Below are 18,819 nucleotides of genomic sequence, written 5' to 3' on the forward strand. Positions count from 1 at the left end.
AAGAGTGCAGTGGTTTTAGCCAGGAACATTTAAATTAGAGATCAGCCAACTTCACCACTTTTCTGTCCTCATTCATCTCTACACCCCCTATTTATTTTATTTTTTGATCAATTCATTGAAAGATGAGGTGGTGAACATGTGGCCATACAGATGTTATTTTACTACAGTTCTCATCAACCTTAGCTAGCACAGCCAATAGTGAGGGATGATGAATTATATGAGTTGATGATGAGGGCCACATCTTTCCCATCATTCACTACCCTTTTTACCGGTAAAGCTACTCACATCCATGCTGATTTCAGTTTATTATCTGCAGTACAAATTGTGCTCAGATGAATTTCACTTTTGAAGGTTGTGAATGGGATGGTTTGAGGAATCTACGGCCTTTTTATTATTTTTATTTATATAACTTTCCTTGCTCTTTTTGGCTGCTTGTATTTGAAGGAAAAAGATTGCTGGCTGTGTTCGGCAGTGGCATGCATCCCCAGCCTTGGTGTTATCTCCAGTGTATTGGAGGGACCGCCGGTTGGGTGGCAGGCAAGTTTGTGAGAGGCAGGAGCCTTCCTTCACATCCAGGCAGCTTCCTTGTGAGGAGGGAGCCGAGTAGAAGAGAAGTTAAGAGGCCTGGGCTTGCCCCTCCTTCACTTCCACATGGCTTCCTTTTGAGGAGGGAGCCAGGTAGAGGCAAAACCAGGAGGACTGGGCTTGCCCCTCCTTTGCTTCCATGTGGCTTCCTCCTGAAAGGAAGGAGCCAGGTGAAGGCAAAGCCAGGAGGGGCACATGCCTCTTCTGATGTCTTGGCCACAGCAGCAAAGAAGAAGAAGGGGTGAGTGCCGGCAGTAGCACCCCACATCCCCTGCAGTGGGAGGAGGGGCCCATCAAGTGTCACCCCTCTTTTGAGGTGTCACCCGGTGAGGTTTGTAGTCCCTGCACTCCCCTGTTGTCACCACTGGTGCTAGAAACAGTTACTGGTTCACTGGTGGATAGGTACCAAGTGCCCAACATCCTTTTTTCAGGCAATATTCTTCTCCCAACATTTTTGTCCTAGGCAAGATACTTGGAGTAGATGTTGCCATCCAAAATCTTGACAGTCCTGGATGAAACTATTGTATCCATTTCTGTTTTTTCTTTCTTTTTTGGAAAAAATATTTTTATTAAACATATAAATTTCAATAGATAAAATTAACGTTAATAAAACAAAAAATGCACACAAAAACGATAGCATAAAATACAAACTATACAGTAAATATATGACCTTCTCCAAACTGAAAACTTTAACTCAGAGTATATTAAACTTCCAAAACACAATATCCAAGTTACACTTCTCTTATAAGCATGTTACTCTTATCTCTGTATTATCGTATGAAACCAAAAAACTGATTAATTTCCCCCATTGTAGTCTCAAAAACTGATAAATAAGTTCCAATCTGTCTTAAAATTAACCAAAGACATTTGTTTGATGGTTGTTGTTATTGTGTAACTTCAAGTCGTTTCCAAATTATGGTGACCCTAAGGCAAACTTATCATGGTTTTTTTTTGACAAGATTTGTCCAAAAGAGGTTTGACATTGCCTTCTTCTGAGCCTGTGACTTGCCCAAGGCCACCCTGTGGGTTTCAAAGTCCAACATTCAAACCACTACATCATGCTGTCTCTCTTTCTTTGATTAACATTGTCAATTTGTCCATTTCAACAAATTCCTATATCTTCACCAAATAGTCTTGTGTCAGAATAACAGTTTCTCTTTCAATCCACTTCCTGCCAAGAAAGACAGAGTATGAGTGATATTATTAATTCATCTAAAGATTTGGATATCATTAACCATACGTCCTTCTTAGCAGACTGTTTGGATGGGAATTGTGGGGGCGGGGGGCACTGTATTCATTCTGTTAGTCCAACTTGATATATCTGTTTCCGAACATGTTTTTCTACCATATGGGTAAAGGTCTAGGCTAGGCTAGGAATTATGCAGGACATCAGATGCTGTTAAACTGCACATCCCAGGAGCCCTGGCCAGCATTAGGCAATGGTGAGGAATTCAGGGAGTTGCAAATTTTTTTAATAATTATTTTTTTTAATTAAAGTTAAGTACAAATACAATACTAAATATAGATACAAAGAGGGGGGAAATCATATTTCAAGAATGTAAATTATTACATGTTGTTCTGTTATTTCATTTTATAATTGATAGCAAATTAAATCTTTCCATTGTAACTTCCTCCGGATCTACTTGGTTAGTCGAGTGTTAATAAGGGAGTTGCAATGTAGCATGATCTGTGGAGCCACATGATTCCCATGATTCAGTTATGTGTGTGTGTGTGTGGGGGGGTTAAGAAGTTTTAAAGCCAGTGTACAGAACAGAGTCCTCTCAAGATAGCTTATAGACATGGTACAAAAATAGGAAATAACTTTTAAGAAAATTTAGTAAAAATATGCCATAACGTTCAAATATCTCCCCAAAGACAGAAGTTTAAATCTAATAGCTAGCCCCAACCAGAACAGAGTATTTCATCAAGGGGATTTACATACGTGTTGATTTAAAAGGCAGCAATTAATTCACTGGGTATAGTTGGGGTTAGCAATTGTAGTACGCCAGAGGAAGTAACAAGCGACAGCTCCCTTAATGTTGTTTTTAGATTACATTGGCATAAACTTTAAAAACATGAGCCAACGATCTAAAACTAATAACCTGACAGCAAATAACCCTAACAGCCAGAAGCATTATTGAAAAAGAAAGTAAAAAGGAACCTGGAACATCAAAGCCTTCTTAAAGGATCTTACTGATTGAATTCATGGCATACCCCTTGGGAGGTAATTGAATAAACTAGGGGCCACCATTGCAAAGGGCATGTCATTCATAACTGCAGGCTATCTGATCCCAGTGGTGGACTAACAAGAAAGGACTACAATAATACCGAACTTATGGTGAGGGCAGGTCCATATGGGTGCAAACAGTCCTTGAAACTTTTATCCGTAAGTACTGGGCAAGGTTGCCCAGAGATCTGAAGTGAAGAGTCATCAGTAAATTTATGGCACCTAGATCTCTTTTCCCCCCCAAACCAATTGACAGTGGACTTTCTGAGCAGGAGTCTAGAGCTGCTGTTGGAGTAGATGAGAATCGCTTAAGTGAACCAGTGAAGGGCAAGCAACTGTAGCTGTGCTTTGTGTTTGAATCAAAAGTTATACAGTACAGAGCAGTTAATGAGTTATAACAGACAAGCTACACCAGCTGTACTTCCTGTTCACATCAGAAGGTATCTTGTACACAACCGTCCAGTTAGATGGAACTAATATATTGGACATAGGAACCAAATCCTTTGTTTTGTTGGTATTATTTTTATAATGGTTAAGGCTGTGACAGTTATTTAAGCAAACGCAGCTTCTGGGTTGTAAGGAAGAATTTTGTCCAAACTGTCAGCAAGGACGAAATAGGATCCACAAGCAAATGGTATGATTTTTTTAAAGGCCTAAATCAAAAGATCAAAAAGCTCATCCATTCGTATTGAAGGCTTCTTTATTGTCAGTGGCGCCTAAGGTGACCTTTTATAGCATTGTAAGTCAGTGTATGTTAATGATGCACCTGAGATGATTACATATAGCATATCAGTGTTTGACAGGCGTGATGAACACTCGATACACCTAGACAGAGTGGCAGACTCTGTAATTAATAGAGGCTCCTGTCTGTTCACCAGGGCCCCTGAATTCAGCTCTGATTGCTCCCGAAGGAGTCTTGACTTGGAGACATGGGAGACAGGAAGCCAAATTAATGAAGCTAATTCTCTGGTTATTTGTCATGGCAGATGGGAGAAGGATATTACCCTTGGGAGAATCCTTGTGTTGTTATTACAAGCAATACTAATTTGCTGGGAAGTGAGTTGGCTGTGAAGGGTGGCTGTCATGAGACAATGAGAGACACAAAACAAGTAGATTCCCCCCTCCCCTTAATCCTCATGAAAATGCAAGTAATGTTTCCTTGTGCTGAAAACGTATAGGCTTTAACTCAACTGGCAGAGTTTGGAAAGTTACTTTTTTTTAAAAAAGTACAGTCCTGTTACTTCTTAAGAGTGTTACAAGATGATCTGGTTGTTGCTACTCACTACTAGGTTGAGAAATAACTTGTTCTACTCCAGGTCTGCTCAACATGCAGCAATAGCAATAGCAAGTACATTGCTATACCACTTATCAGTGCACTTAAGCACTCCCTAAGCACTTTACAGTGTGTAAGCTAATTGCCCACAACAAGCTGTCTTGCGATATCATAAAATTGTTTTTTTGGTGTTTGCATGTGCAATATAATAACAGGAATAAGGAGTTTCAAATATATTTTGTTACTCTTTATTCCTACTCATACTCCTGTAAAAACCTCTTACTCCTATTCCTACTCCTCAGCCCTGCATGAAACCCAGTTGGTGTCCTTGGGCAGGTCACATACTCTCAGCCTTAGGGGAAGGCAATGGCAAACCACTTCTAAACAAATCTTGCCAAGAAAACCCCATGATAGTGTGGCCTTAGCATTGGCATAAGTCAGAAATGACTTGACAACAACAGCAACAAAAAGCAGGGTCAAGAACTGTGGAGTCCTACAGATGTTGAACTGCAGCAGGCAGCATTCTTTACCCTTATCTGTGGTAGTTAGGGGTTGCTAAATAATAAATTCCATCTTGCTTGTCAAATTATTTTTGAACTGTGATTTTGTTGTTCATTGCCATCAAGTTGGCTTTGTCTTATGATGACTCTAGGAAGGAGAGACCTCCAAGACACTTGATTATCAACCCTGCTCAGGTCTTGCAAAGTTGGGGCGATGGCTTCCTTGATTAAGTCTATCTATCTGTAATACAGCCTTAGTTCCTACTGCTTTCCACTTTGTCAAGAATTATCACCTTTTCTAATGAGTCGTGCCATCTCATTATATCTCTAAAGTACTATAGCTTTAGTTTACTCATTTTGGCTTTTAGGGAAAGTTTAAATGTGATTTGGTCCATGACCCATTTATTTCTCTATTTAGCAGTCTATGATAACTCTAGAACTCTCCTCCAGCAGCATATTTCAAATGACTTGATTCTCTTTATCAGCTTTCTTTACTGTCCACCTTTCACAACCAGACATAGAAATCAGAAATATGATGAATCTAGACATGGATATTCAGTGATAGATCTTTACACTTGGTGATCTTATCTAGTTCCTTAATAACTGCTGATTCCCTGACTTCAGTCTACATTTTGATTTATGATTGAGCCAAGGTATGGAAAACTTTTAGCTGTTTTTCCACTGTAAAATTATGTAAATTGTCTGGAGTCTATTATTTTTCTTTTCTTAATGTTCAACAATAACCCTGCTTTTGCATTTTCTTCCTTGACTTTCCTCAATAGGAATTCTAAATCTTTGATATTTCTGCTATTTAGGATGATAAAATGCACCCTTGTCTGACTTCCTTGCCAGTGGGAAACCATTCTTTTTCTCCATATTGTATCTTGACAATGGACTCTTATCCAGAGTAAGAGTTACACATCATGACAATTAGATGTTGTGGTACACCCATTTCTCTTAGAGTAATCCATATTTTTTTTTTCATTTTCTACTCAAAAAAGGCTTTGCTATAATCTATGAATCACGGGCAGGTTTCCTCTGAAATTCTTTGGTGTGTTCCATTATCCAGTGCATGATTTTATATACTCTAATTATATATATATTGTTGGATAATATTGTTAGATAACTATCTTACTTGTAACTCATTACTTGCAAATTCTGCCACGTACTTGAGTCCACTCAGTATAATATAATACATTATGTCCAACAGAACCTGATAAAGTACAGGCTATGTCTGTTTTGTTATGGAAAGATCAAACCAGTCAGTGCTTCTTGTTTCACTAGTGTCAGCTAACTGTTATCTGTTTCTAATAGTATCTTCTAGTGTGTTGATGTTGTTGGCTCTGTTAGCTATAAGTCATGTTGTTGAGTTAATACTATCTGGTTGCATTAGATTTAGAGTTGTACTTCTGCAAAAAGTGCCCTTGGTACATTTGATACTGATTGGATTGTATTTAGTATTGCTGAACCACACAAATCTTTGGAACATTTGTGGTTTGGGGCAAGTTCAGTCTCTTGGTGTACAACACTGATCTAGAGCAAAAAACAAATACATTAGCAGTTGCTGCTGCTGCTGCTGCTGCTTCATCATCATCGTCATCAATAATTTATTCATTTATATTGTGAGTTTCTCTCAATAATAAGATTCAAGGACACTTACAATATATTTAAAAACAATACAATGCTAAACAACATCTTTGAGACACCTTTCTTTTTTATATGATATCAGTGAAGGGACACAACTATGTCTGAATTATAAAAGAAACTGAAGAGAAATTGATATATTTTCTTGAACCTAGAAACTCAAAACTTTAAAACTGGAAAATTTTCTAAAGTACTTTTCATTGTATTCGATTTTGTTTCAGCTCAGCTTATGATACCAAGACAAGACAGAAGGTGGCAGTCAAAAAGCTTTCGAGACCTTTCCAGTCCCTTATCCATGCCAGAAGAACCTACCGGGAGCTTAGATTACTCAAGCATATGAAACATGAAAATGTGAGTGAAGATAATGTGCTACATCAATTTTTAATAATGTATTTTAGTTTTCATTTCCTTTTAACCATTGGCAAGCCACATGCAAGGAACCCAATTCATTGGCTATGCATTTGGACTGTGAAGTGCATTTTTTTTTTTAATATAGCCTTCCAAGTGTTTGGACCTCTTAGGATATTATGATATTCATTTTCCGATATTCCTCTTGCATTTTACATCCAGGTTCATTAATTTAGCCTGTTCTAGGACTTTTTCACAATACGCAATAATGGGAGTATGATTCCATTTTAACTGCCATGGTTCCATCCGATGGAATCCTGGGATTTGCAGGTTAGGAAACTAAATTCTCAGATAGAGCTCTAGTGCCTCACCAAATTATAAATCCCAGGATTCCATAGAACACAGCTGTGGCAATCAAATTCAGTCATAGTGATAATTGTGTAGTATGACAGTGTGCGTGATGTAGACAAGTTTTGGATTAGTTAGCTTGGGTACTTCTTCACTTATAATACCCTAACCTCTTCACTGCTAGTGCAACAGATGTCTTGAGCATGTAGGAGCCACAGAATGGACAGTGCATTGACCGAACAAAGGTAGTCATAAAGTAAAGGTGCAGCATATTAAAAATGTGTTGCTCAAGGCTGGAGTCTTAGTGAAAAATATGAAACGGAAAAAGTAGGACATTATATGACTATAACTGCATGAAGAACTAATCTTTAATGTTCTTTAACAGGAAATCAGGTCTCCTATATTTGGACATCAAGTAACCTCAATTTCATTTTGGGACACACTGGAAGTTTATTTTTTACTTCAGTGAGGATTATTTTAGCTAAATAGATCTGGGCAATAGGTCACTTCAGCAGTCTTGCTCTTCCAAATGGACTGGAAGTTTGGGTATGTGCTGAGCATCACATTCTTTCTCCTGCTTCTGCATCCTTTCATGCCCCCGCTTTCTGCCAAACCATAGTTTGATGTTACACCTAAGCCAGAGTTTGGAAAGTGTAGCTCTCAGAATCCTCCAGCTGACATACCTGTAAAAATTAACTTTTGCAAACTGTGAGCCAAACTAGAACACCTATGAGTAGTAATTTATTCAGGGAAAGCACTCAAATGAAATAAATGTAAAACAATTTAGAACAATCAGGAATAATCTAATCCAATGAAAAATATACTAACAATTAAGCAATTAAAATTAAACAGAACCATGATAATTGTGATAAAACATAATTTGAGCAGTGAGCCTCCTGGAAACTATACTTGCAATGTTTTATTTAGATATATAGTCTTCTCTCTCAAGACTGAGCCCATGGGAATCCAGTTCTAGGATTTCCTCCCCTGCAGAACCTGGTGGGCTAGGAACTGGTGACATTACTAGCCCATCTCCCACTTACTTCCCCCTGCCCTCTCTCTGTTGTAAATTGATACTAGGGTTTACTTTAAATGGCTCATTAATCTACCTCAATAAAATGTCTGTATATGTCTTCAAGCCACCTGGCAACATATGGCAACCACATGAATTTCATAGGGTTTTCTTAAGCAAGAAATACTCAGAGGTATTTATGCCATTTCCCCCTTATGAAATATAGCCTACAGTACCTGCTATTCATTGGCAATCTCGCATCCAAGTACTAAATATGGTTGACTCTGCTTAGCTTGCAAGATAAGACAGGATCTGTTGCTTTTAGTGTATTTAGGCCCTTGAGTACTTGCAGGATTTTTTTTAAAAAGAAAGGTATATAACTAAAGAGAAGGGCCAGAATGGTTACTGAATTACCATTTTCTTTGCTGGCAAATAAATCTATGAAATGTGTTCTAAAGTAACAAGAAGATAGGTCTGAATAATATGACACAGAGGGAGTAAGTCCTAATTTACATGTATGTCTGTTTACAACTTTAGCAAGCCTACAATCTAAACACAGTGTTAGATGTGGTAGATTTCATTGGACTGATGTGTATCAAATCTGGACTGCCATTGTCTTCTTGATTCATTTAACTGTTTATTTAAATATTTATATTCTGCACTGTACAGTCAGGGTCTTTATCCATGGATTCTTTATCCATGGATTCAGTCATCCATAGCTTGAAAATGTTTTTTTAAAAATATAAATTCCAGCAAGCAAACCCTGATTTAGCCATTTTATCTAAGGGACACAATTTTACTGTGCCATTGCATTTGATGGAACTTGAGCATCCATGGATTTTGATATCCACAGGGAGTCCTGGAACCCAACGCTAGCAAATACCAAGTGTCCACTGTATATAAGAAAGCCAGCATGGTATAGTGCTTTGAGCATTCGAGAACTGGACTCCAGCTCTGGAAACCAGGGTTCAAATCTCCACTCAGCCATGGAAACCCACTGGATGACTTTGGGAAAGTCACATTCTCTTAGCTTCAGAGGAAAACAAAGGCAAATTCACTCTGAACAAATCTTTCCAAGAAAACCCCATGATACATTCACCCTAGAGTCAGCATAAGTCGGACATGACCTGAAGGCACAGAACAAACAACAACAATAGTTATATTTAAAAATCTCAAAGCAGTGTACAATAAAACCATACTGGCTAATTTAAAAGAATGTTAGCAAAAAAAATGATTTTAAAAGACTAAAAACCTATTAAACAATTTAAGTTGAAACAGTTTGAAATTATTTAAAAGTACACGTATGTAGGAATTTCTATAAAACCATATAGGTCCCAAAGGCTTCTGTTTTTACTTGACTGGAATGACAGCAAGGCTGGCAACAACTGGGCCTCTGTGGGGAGAGTATTCATAACTGGGCAGCCACAGCCAAGAAGGCAGGTAGTTGACATGTTGTGTTGACTCATACATTTATCTAAGTAAAATGGTTTTGTTTCTTTTCCCTTTCAGGTTATAGGGTTACTAGATGTTTTTACACCTGCAACATCAATAGAAAATTTTAATGAAGTGTAAGTAAAGTTTGACATAAACATTAATACTTAGCAAACTACTAAGATAAACATTATGGGCACAATCTAACCAATGCTAACTATTGGAAAGGTTTGGAGAAGTTAGTCTTTCAGATTTCATCTAGTTAATCATGTGATGAACTTTTTTCCATTTGAATTTGAATTTCAAGTACTTATGTTTGGCTCCCAATATTCATAAGTAGAACAGATCATATTATTTCCTAGTATCCAAAAACGTGCACTGGGCCATAATAGGAATTACTATTGCACTCGCCCCTTTGAACATGTGGGGAATCCATTCCGGACCCCCCCCCCCGCAAGTTCAAAATCTTGCGCCAATAGGATTGAATGGGGCTTGTGCATGTGGGGTGCACACTGTGGGGGTGTGCCCCATTAACATTAATAGCAGTTGCCCCTCAGTGGATTTCCAGGTTCGTGCATTTCAAGTCCATGGACTTGGAGGGGTGACTGTACAATTTCTTGTGTGTTTAATGTTATGGTGGGAGATAGATGACTATATTTTGTTTCTTTTATCCCTTTTTTCATTGCACCCTGTGGTACAAACTGGTTAAAAGGAGATTTAATTTTTTTAAGTTGCAAGAGATTTTTTAAAATGTTAAGATTTGTTAGGAATCGAAGTGAAGCAAATACAAGGACTATATAATTTTATTAGTAGGACTATATAATATTATTAGTTTTCAGATATGTCTATTTTATTTCTTAACTGGATAATTTTACTAGAAGAATGAGCTACCCTCAGACTTGAGGTATTTCATGCACTCCACCAGAAATATTGGGTGTTGCCACACATTGCAGAATTAATGCAATTTGACACTGCTTTAATTGTCATAGGTTCATCCTGTGGAATCCTGGGGTTTGTAGTTTGTTGCACCAGAGCTCTCTGGCAAAGAAGGCTAAAACTACAATCCCCAGAATTCCATAGCACTGAGCTATGACAGTTAATATGACATAGGATTAATGTGACATTGATCTCTAGTCTTTTGTTTGTATCAGAGACAGTTACCTTGTCATGGAGTTTCACCAGATTACGCCTTTCATGTTCCTTCTTCAAAGCTCTTTTTCTATATGTCAGGAATGGGGAGCCTGTGGTTCCTGGATATGGTTCGACAACAACTTCCATCATCCATTGAGTCATGCTGGTTTGAGTGCAACAATATCTGAAAAGCCTCATATTCTCCACCCATGTACTTCATTGCCCTTCTTATGTTCTGGTCTAGATTCCTTTTGCCTTAACTTTTGGCTTTCTCCTTTAATGCACTATAAGCTAAGACAGCCATTATATTCTGTAGGCTAGATCCAAAATTTTCATTCCTACAAGAAAATGTCTCTTCTTTGAATGGAAGGAGTTCTTTAGTCAGAGGAAGGGAAAGGTGGAATCCAGTGCTACAGTTAGAGAAACGTTATGCTTCTTTAAGTCATGTCTAGCCATTTTGGGGTCATAATGGCCTTCTAATTTGCTGTTCCTCAATCCCTCAGCCATTTAAAACATTTGTGGGTCCCAGTGGTACCAATGAAGTTTATCGCACAGGGAACGGTTGGAGAACGGATCGGGAGGGGCCAGGAACGAGTGGGGGACGCATTTTATTGCATGCTGGAAGGAGACGCTGACCTTGAAACTCTTATCTCTTGGACTCACTATCTGAAATAACTGTACTAGGCTATGATAAAGCAAAATCTGTTATTTCTCAACGCATCAAGGATATTGATTTCCAGACTCATATAAGCCAACTGACTTTACACCCTGTTAGGGAATCCAGTAGACCTGGTAAATATGTGAAATATTTTGAGAATTTGAATGTCCCGAAATTCAGAAGAGCTTTCATGTCAGCAAGGTTTAACATCTTACCCTCAGCAGTCCTGGAGGGCAGATTTAAAAAGATCCCTTACGAACACAGATACTGTCCTTGTGGCTCGAAGGAAATCGAAAATATTAATCATGTTCTCTTTGGCTGTTCTTTGTATACAGAAATACGTGCTTTATATATAACACCAATTGTGTTGCCGTTTCCAGGCAGACAAGAGAAATTTTATACAAATTTTCTACTTGCAGATCAGAAGGAAGGTATAACGCAAGCAGTTGTACAATTTTTTGCAGCTGCCATTGCAAATCGTAAACAGTTTGTTAAACAGATGTAATATGTTATAATATAATCTCAAAATCTGTATAGATGGCTTGATTTAACGGTAAAATTTGTAAATGAGGAGGCATGGCCGCATTTTACCATACCATCAAACTAATCTAGTTGGGGACTAAAGTCTAATGAAGTTACCACAATCAGTTGCATCTGATTAATGGCATTTTGTAGTTTAACTCTTGGTTGGATAGGGGATATGATTGTGATTTTGAACTTATATGTCTTGAATGTGGTGCTCTATTACACAATATGATAGAGTTGTTTGCGAGGTGATGGCAGCCTACTCATTGTTGTGTGTTTGCCTGATCGTGCAGTCCTATCCTTGCTTTTTATCCTTACTTTTCATAGACCATCATTTGTTTATACTCTCCAATCTGACTGTACATGAACCTATATTGTGTTTTAAACTGGAATTTTGTAATCGTGCTGGCCAATTGGCCGTAATAAAGTTAAATTTATTGCATGCAGAAGTCCTTCACTCATTCTGTTCCATTCCCCATCTGTCCCAGAGGAGGAGATTTTTGAGAACTGTTCAAAACAGTTCTCAAAAATCTCGTCCTCTAGGATGGATGGGGAACAGAACGGAACGAGTGAGGGACTTCTGCGTGCAGTAAAATGTGTCCCCCATTCATTCCGTTCCCTTCCTGGGCCCTCTTGGACTATTCTCCAACCGTGCCAGGAGCCTGTGCGATAAACTCCTATGTATGGAATTCAAAGTCATTCTAAGATCCAATGATACCAGTGTTTAGTATATATTCTGTACTGTCTATTTACAAAGAAGATCACTGAATGATGCCAAAATAAAAACAGAAAAGTCCAGGTTGTAGTCTTGTATACATTTATATGAACTTTCTGAAGTTGACGGGACTTACATCTGTGTAGACATGAATAAAGTTGTAGTGGGAATGCTTTCTGTGAGTCATAAGTACACTTCTTTTGTATTTACAGGTATCTTGTCACAAATTTAATGGGTGCTGACCTCAATAATATTGTGAAGTGCCAAAAACTGACAGATGACCACATACAATTTCTTATATATCAACTACTACGAGGGCTTAAGGTAAAACCTGATATTGCATGTTTTCAAAAGAGGAAGGTAAATACTGCATTAAAAAGGTGATATCAATGAAACTGGGATCACTGTCTCTCCTTTCATCACTCCTGACTGAAAGCGGTCACTCAGTTAAAGAAATTTCGTGAATTACCTGGTCACTGAGGGAACACGTGCAGTTATGATTCCCTTCTGCCTGTACTGAATTCTACAGGAAATTAGCCAGCTCCCTGTTCACTGTATACGTATTTATTTTGTAACTGTAAAAGCTGATCTTTATCTGTAATAAAGCTACATGAGCACCCAGCTGCCCTTTACTTACATCCATTGTAGGGCAGACATTAGAAAAGTTACCTTTTGAGCACATTGCTCCTGGAATCCCTTAGCCAGTGAGGGCATTGAGTGTGCTGGCTGAGAGATACTGGATGCTATAACCTCTCAAAGATAACTTTTAGATAACTTTTTCTTAGTTTAGAGGACCAGAATGAACAAGCCCATTGACAAGCCCCATGTTCCATGCAATAGAAAGATCCTTGTGTTGCCAGCCTAGCATCTGGCTGCCCCCATGAGCAATATTTAGCCTTCATGGGTAGCTCTGTTGGTTATGGTACCATGGTCAAACTGCTTTTCTTTATTCAGAAGTGGGGAAAATGTGACTTCCCCTAGATCACACTTTTACCATCCTTGAAGGCTACTATCATGTCCCTAAATATTCCACTAGTTTGTTTGTTTGTTTGTTTTGGGGGGAAGGGTGTGCAATTTTCACCCATTCTTCTTAAAACCATGACAGGACATAACAAAATGTACAAAAACACTCATCCACATGCCTAACGCCTATAGAAGCCCCCATTCCCTGAAAATACTCAGAGTTCAGCCATACGCCAGTCAAAATGGTGACCAGAAGTGATATCTGATCATTTTTGGTCACCATTTTGTTTGGCATACAGTTGAAAACTGTGGTATGTTGTCTTGTGGGTGTTGCCTGCAGGGATCAGGGGAAATTTGTCCCCAGCCCCTGCACGGTTGTCTACCCCTGGTTTATTGAAATATAGATCTGAACTGGAACTTTTGGGAAAGCACTTTTTAGTTAACTTCAGATAGAGAGCTTGGTGACTGAATAATAAATGAAATACAGTACTCTAATTATCAAAGCATGAGCTACGAGTTGAAATAAATTGAAAATAATGCCTTCTGATGGATTTCACTTCTGACTTTGAATATAAACCAGCACCCATTGAGCTAGTGGTTCTATTGATTTAAGTGACATTCCTCTTATGAAAGAATTGCAGGATCAAATATTGCATGGTGTTTGCTTTAATTTTTGTCCCTGTAAAAAGGAGTCAATAACTCTCCTTCCTATAGACTTTGTGTCAAGTTTAATGATCCAGTTTGGAAATTCTTTGTATGTGAGGTTCTGTTGTTCCAGCATTTTTTAATGATTAACTAAGCACACTAGTCCCTCCCAATTCGCAGTGCATCCCCCCCCCCCCCCCCCCCCGCGCGCATGCAAATCGAAAATATCGCAGATATTCAAGCCCCATTGGTTATAATGGGAGTGCACTCTTGGGTGTGCTTTTGCATGCGCGCCCCAGGCATGCATCCCATTTTGTCCCTCCCTGCTTGCCATCCGCAAACAACCAAAACGGCAGATTTCAAGTCTGCAAACAGAAAGGGACAAGTTTATTTGTAGAAATCATATGTGCTATCTGACTTGGAACTTTTTCCCTTGCATAGGATAGGCAAAGTCTAGTTGTGTTTCTTGGTGGTATGAGAGAAGCATTCCTCATATGCTAAAGACTAGTCATTAATTGGGCAGAATCTGTGTCTTTTTGCTCATGGAATGATTTGCATCAGTGGAGCCAGGAAGTGAACAATTTCCTTTCCCTTCTGCAGCCCCCCTCCCCAATGAATCCTAAAAATCTGTTCCAGTGGGCTAGGAAATCTTCTGGGACAGATTTTCAGGTGGCACAGAGGGCTACAACAGCAGAGGAGAGGAAGAAAGTCCCTTGACACTAGTGGAAGTCTGCTAACACAATGCTGAGTTCAAGCCATTAAAGCATCACTCCCCAGTACAAGCCAGTTTTAAGCCTAGCCCATGGTAAGCCACGATTGAATTTAAATTCTCTCTGTATTTGGGGCCCATTGAATTGTTTGGGGGGAAAAATGCTTTTATTTTGCATGAAAATCCCCTGCATGCAGTGTGTGTGAGAGCAAGTGGAAGTTAGGGAATTCCTATCTGTGTTGTTCTGTTATCCTTGGAGCAAAGCAGAGGACCCTGTAGGAGCAGCTTCTGGCTGCAATCGCCTTGGTACCATGGTGAGCACATGGCCTGATCCCAAAGTGGGCCAATGCTTCAGTCCCAAGCCACAACGGCCAGGAGTCAAAATTGAATCCTTTTTAGGCCATCTTTTAATCTTGAAGCACAGCCTTGTCACGGCTTCCAGACATTTTGGGGCTGTGCGTCATGTAAACACCATGCCCCCAAAGTGGCCAGAAGCCACTTTATTTGGCCTGTGCATTTCAGGCTCTTGCTTTCCAGGAAAAGATGGATGCTTAGAATCCTAGAATCATACAGTTGAAAGAGACCACAAGGACCATCCAGTCCAACCCCCTGCCATGCGGGAACACACATTCAGTGGATAGAAAATAATTTATCTCCCGTCTGGAATGTAGGATCCTTTATGCATGGAGGGGCATAAGGAAGGGTGTTGCAATCTGTGAAAGCCTGTGAGATAGATATTATTTCATTTCTCTCCATCCCCATCAACATACTTTATCTACTCCCCAAAATGTATGGCTTTTTTGTTTCCATTTTCAGCTGAATTTCCAACAGACTACACTCCTATATAGGTGTTTGCCTGCACACAAGCATGAGCATCCTGTGAGGTGGGGTGGGCATAGTATGTTGTTGTTTTTGGCCCCTAGGAGTCAAACAATTTGGCCTCTAGGAGTCAAATACCCTCTTAAGGAGCATGGGGGCATTTTTGCTGTGCTTTTTGGCATTTCTTCAGATCCTTTTAGGTCCAGGAGAGGCCAGTTGTGAAACAGAAAGTGAAAAGGATGTGGCTTTTGCTAACAAAAACCATATATATATATATATATATATATATATATATATGAAATATTGATATCTGATTCCCTGTACATGTTCCGAGTGGAGTGTCATCTTAAAGCTGTTATAGCAGGTCTGGGGGATAGACTCGCCGGAAGAGATTCGTCTTGAGTGCCTTCTTGAAGGCATCTAAGGTGGTACTAAGACGGATCTCCTCCGGCAAGCCATTCCACAATTTGGGAGCCATCACAGTGAATGCCCTGTGGGATTCCATCCTGAGGCTTTGCCATTCGCCAACAGACCAACACACATTAATATGCAAATCACTTCCTCCCAGCCAAGGGTCACACAGTATATATACCCACACACCTCCATGCCACCATTCTCTGAACAGGCCAGCCACAGATGCAGGCAAAACGTCAGGAATAAATTCTTCCAGAACATGGCCACATAGCCTGAGAAATCCACAAAAAACTATGGAGGCTGGCCATGAAAGCCTTCAACTTCACATTGACCTCTGCTAACTTCCTAAAAGACCACTCCTAAGCCTACAGTGGAATGAGGGGTGGGGGGTGGACTTATGCGGGGTATGCAGTGTGGTGGTGTTGGCCACTCCTGCTGTAAGACATGGTTCCCAGCATGTTTTCCCCCATGCCCAATAAGTTGGTGTTATAGCACATTCAGAGGTGGAAAAGGCTGTGTAATGTTGGGCTAAATGCAATTCTAGAACTCCTTATAACAGGAAATCCTCACTATTTGATGATCTAAATGGCTGCAGGGTGGTGGGGAAGATACTATGGTGTGTGGCTTACATGCTTATTTGTGTGGTTTAGCAATATTTTGTATCTGAAGATACTTATGCTATAAAAAAAATTTCAGGTACAAGTTTCAGACATGGCTATTCTGTGGCTGTTTTTGTTTTCTTTTTCTTACCTACATTACCATGTGTTTGCTATAAAGATAGAAATGTAGGCAAATCTATATCTCTGTGCTGTAGAAAACCCTAGTCAGAGTGGATGAAAGCTAATAGCTATCTTATATCCACTTGCATTTGACTGAGTGTCAGACCTTTGCTATTTTCTTTTTGTTTTGCAGTATATTCATTCAGCTGGAATCATTCACCGGGTAAGTTGCATCAATGATATAATGCCTTTTGACCATTATTGGTTGTGCTTTCTGTACTGAAACAGTTACAGCACAATCTGGTACCTTTAGAAGCAAGTTCCATTGAACTCAGTAGGGCTTCCTCCCAAATAAGTGGGGATAGGATTGCAGCCTTAAAAACTAGTTTGATCTTATTAATTTTAGCCCTATTTTAACACTCTTCACTGTATTCTGATGCAGGATCTGAAGCCCAGTAACCTAGCTGTAAATGAAGACTGTGAATTAAGGGTAGGATTCATGCTATTTTGATTATTTCAGTGGAATTGGGATCAAGTACATTTTAACACAAATACAAATCAGAGTAATGCCTATTTTTATGCTAGTGTTGGTTTTTAGAGTTTACTTTTCTAATATTGAGAAAGCAAGTAAAATAATGTGAGAATCTTCACAAATTATTGCTGCAGTAGATTAGTGGCATGTGAATAACATGGAGCAAGTGGCTTAGTTGTAGAGCACTTGATTTGTGTGCAGAAGGTTCCAAGTTCAGTTCCTGGCAAATCTAGATAGGGTTGGAAAAACCCCTACCTATAAAACCCTGGAGTACTGCTTCCAGTCCGTGTTCACAATACTGGAGTGGATAGACTAAAGCTCTGACTCATTGTAAGGCATCTTCCTATGTTCCTATACAAAATGCTTGATTTTTAACTCTCTGAATACAAACTGGGCTACTGCGAAAGGTCCCCCCCCCCAAATTCAAAACAGATATCCTACTGGTTTCTACAGTACCTGTGGTATTTGCATGAATATTCAGACCCTGGAAAGAAAGAGCTAAAAGAGCATGATATAGCAAATAACAAACAGCTGCTACAAGTATCATTCAATATTAGCATTTGGCAAAGAGGAATGCATAGTAAAATTATTGTGGGAATACATACCAAGAGAGTGGAAGTGTCTGAGGGGTCTTAGTTGACAACTGATAGAACCCCATGGTTTGTGTTAATTTTATTATTTGTGGTCATATTTCTTATTGTTCAGCAAGTACCACTCTTGTGTTTATGACTCACATTTTCTTCTGTAAGTTAGAAAAGAGATGGCTTCTGTTCAGTTATCTTATTTATGTACTGTATAATTCCCCCCACACACACACACACACACTGTTCCAAATAAGTAACAAACAGTTTGAGAACAGAGATAAATATAAAATTGTACATACAGGCCCCAATCCATATATCACGACAGTGCCGAATGCATATTCATCACTACATATACCATTCCACTCAAGCAGGGGGAATAGCTGTTACAGCTACCAAGATTGAATTGCAAAGATTGGGTGAGGGATGTCCCTGTGCTAAAGAGTTGCCATCCTGCTGGGTGGACCGCATCCAATCAGAATATGTGATTCTCAGTTTACAACAGGGGTGGGCAGATGTGAAGGACCCAGTTTTCTTCTCCTGGGATCCCCTAAAGCCCACACAGAGAGCCAAACTGTTCCCCTCAAAAAACCACAAAAGCAAAAACAAAACCAGGAGTGGCTAGTAGTCTGCTGCAATGTCATCACTAGGCTTGGTAATATCTAGTACAGGGGGAGGGGGCTGCTCACCCCTCATGGCTTCATTGCCTGCCCAGATCTCCTGGGAAGAGAGCAAGGCCAGCTACAAACCTCCCCCCAAGTGTGCTTCCCCTGCCCCCTGATCACCGCCTCAGCTCCCTCCCCAGGGCGAGGGCCAGGGCTGCTGCAAAGCCACAAGGGATGTGCTTACCCCTCCACTGCAGTGGGAGGAGGACCGCTACCAGGGTGTCACCCCTCCTGTGGGGTGTCACCTGGTGCAGTCTGCACCCCCACACCCACAGTGGTGCCATGGGTCCACTGCTTTTAAACTGTGCAGGGAGCCCTGCAATCTTCTCAAAAGGCAATTTGCTGCTCCTGAACCAGAAAAGAGACCACCTGAGA

General features: G+C 39.7%; 1 protein-coding gene across 3 annotated transcripts in view; it reads left to right on the forward strand.

Moving 5' to 3' along the window:
• MAPK11 (mitogen-activated protein kinase 11) overlaps nucleotides 1-18,819 on the forward strand; it is a 60,109-nt gene that overhangs the window by 23,635 nt on the left and 17,655 nt on the right. For 2 of the 3 annotated variants that reach the window (XM_042467383.1, XM_042467385.1), the window contains exons 2-6: nucleotides 6,451-6,580; nucleotides 9,447-9,505; nucleotides 12,610-12,721; nucleotides 16,860-16,889; nucleotides 17,109-17,156. In XM_042467383.1, coding sequence (XP_042323317.1) covers nucleotides 6,451-6,580; nucleotides 9,447-9,505; nucleotides 12,610-12,721; nucleotides 16,860-16,889; nucleotides 17,109-17,156 — 379 coding nt within the window. The remainder of the gene's footprint in view (nucleotides 1-6,450; nucleotides 6,581-9,446; nucleotides 9,506-12,609; nucleotides 12,722-16,859; nucleotides 16,890-17,108; nucleotides 17,157-18,819) is intronic. The other variant, XM_042467384.1, reaches the window with a different exon arrangement.

Source organism: Sceloporus undulatus, chromosome 5 (genome assembly GCF_019175285.1).
Source record: "Sceloporus undulatus isolate JIND9_A2432 ecotype Alabama chromosome 5, SceUnd_v1.1, whole genome shotgun sequence".
NCBI classification, from domain to species: domain Eukaryota; kingdom Metazoa; phylum Chordata; class Lepidosauria; order Squamata; family Phrynosomatidae; genus Sceloporus; species Sceloporus undulatus.